Source organism: Mizuhopecten yessoensis, unplaced genomic scaffold (assembly GCF_002113885.1).
Source record: "Mizuhopecten yessoensis strain PY_sf001 unplaced genomic scaffold, ASM211388v2 scaffold10363, whole genome shotgun sequence".
Classification (NCBI taxonomy): domain Eukaryota; kingdom Metazoa; phylum Mollusca; class Bivalvia; order Pectinida; family Pectinidae; genus Mizuhopecten; species Mizuhopecten yessoensis.
Genome location: NW_018408509.1, coordinates 13090 through 19704, shown reverse-complemented (window position 1 = coordinate 19704; position 6615 = coordinate 13090). Strand labels below are relative to the sequence as shown.

The following is a 6615-nucleotide window of genomic DNA, read 5'->3' as shown; positions in this document are numbered from 1 at the left end:
AGTAATTATTAACGGATTAACTTCAAACTTCACAACAAGGTTAATTACCATGAAACCTCGGACAAGTTCGATAACCGCCATTATCCGACCATAATTTGTGGAGTTATGCCCCTTTATGGACTTGCCGAAACATATATTTCAATCATACAAACAACTGCTCATTCAATGTGTGACGGGCGTATTATATACCGCTCGCGGTAACCTTGTTTCCAATTAAAAACTGTTTTGCACTATTTTATGACCCATACTTTGAATATAGAATAAAGATGTGTATTTGTTTGTAGCCTCGACGGGATATGATACTGATGTACAGCTCCCCAATCACGAGGAGATACTGGCCAAACAGCTGCCTCTCCTTACAGTGGTGGTGCCTACAGTGAGGCATACAGCTGACAAACAGTCGTTCCACCTTCTAAACAGTACAAAAAACAGATCAAGTACAGAAGCAGGATCAAGTAAAAAGGATAATGGTCACAAGGAGGGATCACTGAAACCAGAAGCAGGATCAAGTAAACGTGACAGTAAAAACAAGGAGAGGTCACAGAGTACAGAACCAGGATCAAGTAAACATGACAGTAAAAACAAGGAGAGGTCACAGAGTACAGAATCAGGATCAAGTAAACATGACAATAGAAACAAGGAAAGGTCACATAGTACAGAACCAGGATCAAATAAACATGACATTAGAAACAAGGAAAGGTCACAGAGTACAGAACCAGAATCAAGTAGACATGACAGTAGAAACAAGGAGAGGTCACAGAGTACAGAACCAGGATCAAGTAAACATGACAGTAAAAACAAGGAGAGGTCACAGAGTACAGAATCAGGATCAAGTAAACATGACAATAGAAACAAGGAAAGGTCACAGAGTACAAAATCAGGATCAAGTAAACATGACTGTAAAAACAAGGAGAGGTCACCAAGACCAGAACCAGGATCAGGATCAAGTAAACATGACAGTAGAAACAAGGAAAGGTCACAGAGTACAGAACCAGGATCAAGTAAACATGACAATAAAAACAAGGAGAGGTCACAGAGTACAGAACCTGGATCAAGTAAACATGACAGTAGGAACAAGGGGAGGTCACAGAGTATAGTACCAGGATCAAGTCAACATGACAGTAAAAACAAGGAGAGGTCACAGAGTACAGAATCAGTATCAAGTAAAAAGGATTATGGTCACAAAAAGAGGTCACCAAGACCAGAATCAGGATCAAGTAAACATGACAGTAGAAACAAGGAAAGGTCACAGAGTAAAGAATCAGGATCAAGTAAATATGACAGTAGAAACAAGGAGAGGTCACAAAGTACAGAACCAGAATCAAGTCAACATGACAGTAAAAACAAGGAGAGGTCACAGAGTACAAAACCAGGATTAAGTAAACATGACAGTAGAAACAAGGAGAGGTCGCCAAGACCAGAATCAGGATCAAGTAAAAAGGATATTCAAAATAGAGAGATGTCATCCAAAAAATATTCAGGATCAAGTAAAAATAATGATAGAAATGAGGAAAGGCCATCAAGATCAGTTAATACAGAAAATCATAAAAGAGTCCAGGTCATAGAGGAGAGGTCCATGAGTTTAGAGTCTATAACTTCAGAAGAGATTAATTTTGATGAAAATTACATTCCCGATATTAATTCCAACAAAGAACCTCAGGACACTTGCTTACTTGATGGCTTGTCTAAAACGACAGGAACCAAGGAAAATATGCCACCCATGATATCAGTAGTGATGAGCAGCACTGCTAGTAATGATGTTGATCCTGTTAGCAAGTCCTCCAAACCCTCGACAACAGCTCATGATCCCCTGCCAGTATCATTCAAACCTCGTGTAGGTAAAATGATCCGACGTCCAGCAACACGGCCAAAATCCATTCTGTCGCGTCCAGAAAATCGCATCAGCAAGCCTGGTAGAAGAGTGGTGTTTGACCTGCCAGATAAGGCAACAAACAAAGTGCCAGTCATCTCCAATCTAGCCAGAAGTATACTTGCACGGGAAGAAAGGCTGCCTCAGTTACATCATTTACGAAGATCAGAGAAAGTTACTAACCCAGTGGGGCCACTCAACAGAACAGAAGGGACCATTCCACATGTTTCCAGTTTTAAATCAGCAGGATCTATGCAAACACCATCCGCTACTCAACCCAAAGGGCCTGTACCTCCTTTCAGACATCATAACCTTATGGAGAAATGTAACACAACAGTGCTAAGTCAGGTAAGGTCATGTGATGCTTTATTAGGTATATAAGGTCATGTGATGCTTGGCAAGTAAGGTCTTGTAATGCTGGGTCAGGTAAAGTCATGTGATACTCGGTAAGGTAAGGTCAAGTGATACTGTGTCAACTAAGGTCATGTGATACTGTGTCGATAAAGTCATGTGATACTGTCAGGTGAAGTCATGTGATACTGGGTCAGGTAAGGTCATGTTATACTGGGTCAGGTAAGGTCATGTGATGCTAGTTCAAGTAAGGTCATGTGATACTGGGTAAGATAATATGAGGTCATGTGATACTGGGTCAGGTAAGGCCATGTGATACTTGGTAATGTAAGGTCATGTGACACTGGGTCAAGAAAGGTCATGTGATACTGGGTCAGGTAAGGTCATGTGATACTGGGTAAGGTAATATAAGGTCATGTGATGCTGGGTCAAGTAAGGTCATGTGATGATAGGTAAGGTGATATAAGGTCATGTGATGCTTGGTAAGGTGATACAAGGTCATGTGATGCTAGGTAAGGTGATAAAAGGTCATGTGATACTGGGTCAAGTAAGGTCATGTTATACTGGGGTCAGGTAAGGTCATGTGATACTGGGTCAGGTAAGGTCATGTGATGCTAGTTCAAGTAATGTCATGTGATACTGGGTAAGATAATATAAGGTCATGTGATACTGGGTCAGGTAAGGCCATGTGATACTTGGTAATGTAAGGTCATGTGATGCTGGGTAAGGTGACATAAGGTCATGTGATACTGGATCAAGTAAGGTCATGTGATGCTAGGTAAGGTGATATAAGGTCATGTGATGCTTGGTAAGGTGATACAAGGTCATGTGATGCTAGGTCATGTGATACTAGGTCAAGTAAGGTCATGTTATACTGGGGTCAGGTAAGGTCATGTGATACTGGGTCAGGTAAGGTCATGTGATGCTAGTTCAAGTAATGTCATGTGATACTGGGTAAGATAATATAAGGCCATGTGATACTTGGTAATGTAAGGTCATGTGATACTGGGTCAAGTAAGGTCATGTGATACTGGGCAGGTAAGGTCATGTTATGCCGGGTAAGGTAATATAAGGTCCTGGATGCTGGGTAAGGTGACATAAGGTCAACTAAGGTCATGTGATGCTGGGTAAGGTGATATAAGGTCATGTGATGCTTGATAAGGTAATACAAGGTCATGTAGTGCTGGGTAAGGTAATATAAGGTCATGTGATGCTGGGTAAGGTGATATAAGGTTATGGGATTCTGGGTTAGGTGATACAAGGTCATGTGATGCTGGGTAAGGTAAAATAAGGTCATGTGATACTGGGTCAAGTAAGGTTATGTTATACTGGGGTCAGGTAAGGTCATGTGATACTGGGTCAGGTAAGGTCATGTGATCCTGGGTCAGGTAAGGTCATGTGATGCTGAGTCAAGTAAGGTCATGTTATGCTTGGTCAAGTAAGGTCATGTAATGCTGAGTCAAGTAAGGTCATGTAATGCTGAGTCAAGTAAGGTTATGTGATGCTGAGTCAAGTAAGGTCATGTGATGCTGTGACAAGTAAGGTTATGTGATGCTGTGACAAGTAAGGCCATGTGATGCTGGGTCAGGTAAGGTCATGTGATGCTGGGTCAAGTAAGGTCATGTGATGCTGGGTCAGGAAGCAATCTATCTTATCTGAGTATGTCACAGTGGAATGATCTGGATTACATTAACTCTTGAAGCATCTTTGACTAGGTACTGATAAACAAGTCAGTTATCATCTGATACAATTGTTAACATCTAGAGTAAGTGAACATACAAGTTACTAGTTATTTACCTGATGATTACTTACCTTACTAGTTATTTACCTGATGATTACTTACCTTACTAGTTATTTACCTGATGATTACTTACCTTACTAGTTATTTACCTGATGATTACTTACCTTACTAGTTATTTACCTGATGATTACTTACCTTACTAGTTATTTACCTGATGATTACTTACCTTACTAGTTATTTACCTGATGATTACTTACCTTACTAGTTATTTACCTGATGATTACTTACCTTACTAGTTATTTACCTGATGATTACTTACCTTACTAGTTATTTACCTGATGATTACTTACCTTACTAGTTATTTACCTGATGATTACTTACCTTACTAGTTATTTACCTGATGATTACTTACCTTACTAGTTATTTACCTGATGATTACTTACCTTACTAGTTATTTACCTGATGATTACTTACCTTACTAGTTATTTACCTGATGATTACTTACCTTACTAGTTATTTACCTGATGATTACTTACCTTACTAGTTATTTACCTGATGATTACTTACCTTACTAGTTATTTACCTGATGATTACTTACCTTACTAGTTATTTACCTGATGATTACTTACCTTACTAGTTATTTACCTGATGATTACTTACCTTACTAGTTATTTACCTGATGATTACTTACCTTACTAGTTATTTACCTGATGATTACTTACCTTACTAGTTATTTACCTGATGATTACTTACCTTACTAGTTATTTACCTGATGATTACTTACCTTACTAGTTATTTACCTGATGATTACTTACCTTACTAGTTATTTACCTGATTATTACTTACCTTACTAGTTATTTACCTGATTATTACTTACCTTACTAGTTATTTACCTGATTATTACTTACCTTACTAGTTATTTACCTGATTATTACTTACCTTACTAGTTATTTACCTGATTATTACTTACCTTACTAGTTATTTACCTGATTATTACTTACCTTACTAGTTATTTACCTGATTATTACTTACCTTACTAGTTATTTACCTGATTATTACTTACCTTACTAGTTATTTACCTGATTATTACTTACCTTACTAGTTATTTACCTGATTATTACATACCTTACTAGTTATTTACCTGATTATTACTTACCTTACTAGTTATTTACCTGATTATTATTTACCTTACTAGTTATTTACCTGATTATTACTTACCTTACTAGTTATTTACTTGATTTTTTTTTTACCTTACTAGTTATTTACCTGATTATTACATACCTTACTAGTTATTTACCTGATTATTACTTACCTTACTAGTTATTTACCTGATTATTACTTACCTTATTAGTTATTTACCTGATTATTTCTTACCTTACTAGTTATTTACCTGATTATTACATACCTTACTAGTTATTTACCTGATTATTACATACCTTACTAGTTATTTACCTGATTATTACTTACCTTACTAGTTATTTACCTGATTATTACATACCTTACTAGTTATTTACCTGATTATTACATACCTTACTAGTTATTTAGCCCACTGTAATTCACTGAAATATCACACCTGAACATAATTTTTTTGTACTCCATCAACCTATATGCATTTCAGATAGAACATTATACCTGTACTTTGATATGTAATCCTTTTAACACAGATGAACAGGCCTCTGACTGATATAACAGGAGCCAATAACACCACTCCGGACAGGCAGTACAGTCTGGACAACCTCCTCGTCAAACTTCTCAAATGGAACCCAGTCTGGTTGCAAGAACAGGGTATGACAGTTTACTTTATTGTACACCAGTTAAAATATATTTATTACAGTAAGTCTACTTATGTATACTGTATATAACTGTGTGTACGTGAACAGGGTCTTATACCCTGCAATGTTTAGTATAGTAAGTCTACTTCTGTATACTGTATATAACTGTGTGTACATGAACAGGGTCTTATACACTGCAATGTTTAATACAGTAAGTTTACTTCTGTATACTGTATATAACTGTGTGTACATGAACAGGGTCTTATACACTGCAATGTTTAATACAGTAAGTCTACTTCTGTATACTGTATATAACTGTGTGTACATGAACAGGGTCTTATACACTGCAATGTTTAATACAGTAAGTCTACTTCTGTATACTGTATATAACTGTGTGTACATGAACAGGGTCTTATACACTGCAATGTTTAATACAGTAAGTCTACTTCTGTATACTGTATATAACTGTGTGTACATGAACAGGGTCTTATACACTGCAATGTTTAATACAGTAAGTCTACTTCTGTATACTGTATATAACTGTGTGTACATGAACAGGGTCTTATACACTGCAATGTTTAATACAGTAAGTCTACTTCTGTATACTGTATATAACTGTGTGTACATGAACAGGGTCTTATACACTGCAATGTTTAATACAGTAAGTCTACTTCTGTATACTGTATATAACTGTGTGTACATGAACAGGGTCTTATACACTGCAATGTTTAATACAGTAAGTCTACTTCTGTATACTGTATATAACTGTGTGTACATGAACAGGGTCTTATACACTGCAATGTTTAATACAGTAAGTCTACTTATGTATACTGTATATAACTGGTATAAGTATACTAGGATCAGTTTGTTATCTTACCCGA

At 36.9% G+C, this 6615-nt stretch overlaps 1 protein-coding gene across 1 annotated transcript in view; it reads left to right on the top strand.

Moving 5' to 3' along the window:
- Nucleotides 1-6615, top strand: part of LOC110460349 — a gene marked incomplete at its 3' end in the record, with an annotated part of 36985 nt that overhangs the window by 17455 nt on the left and 12915 nt on the right. The window contains exons 4-5 of the mRNA XM_021513211.1: nt 285-2218; nt 5627-5747. Of these exons, the coding sequence (XP_021368886.1) occupies nt 285-2218; nt 5627-5747 (2055 nt within the window). The remainder of the gene's footprint in view (nt 1-284; nt 2219-5626; nt 5748-6615) is intronic.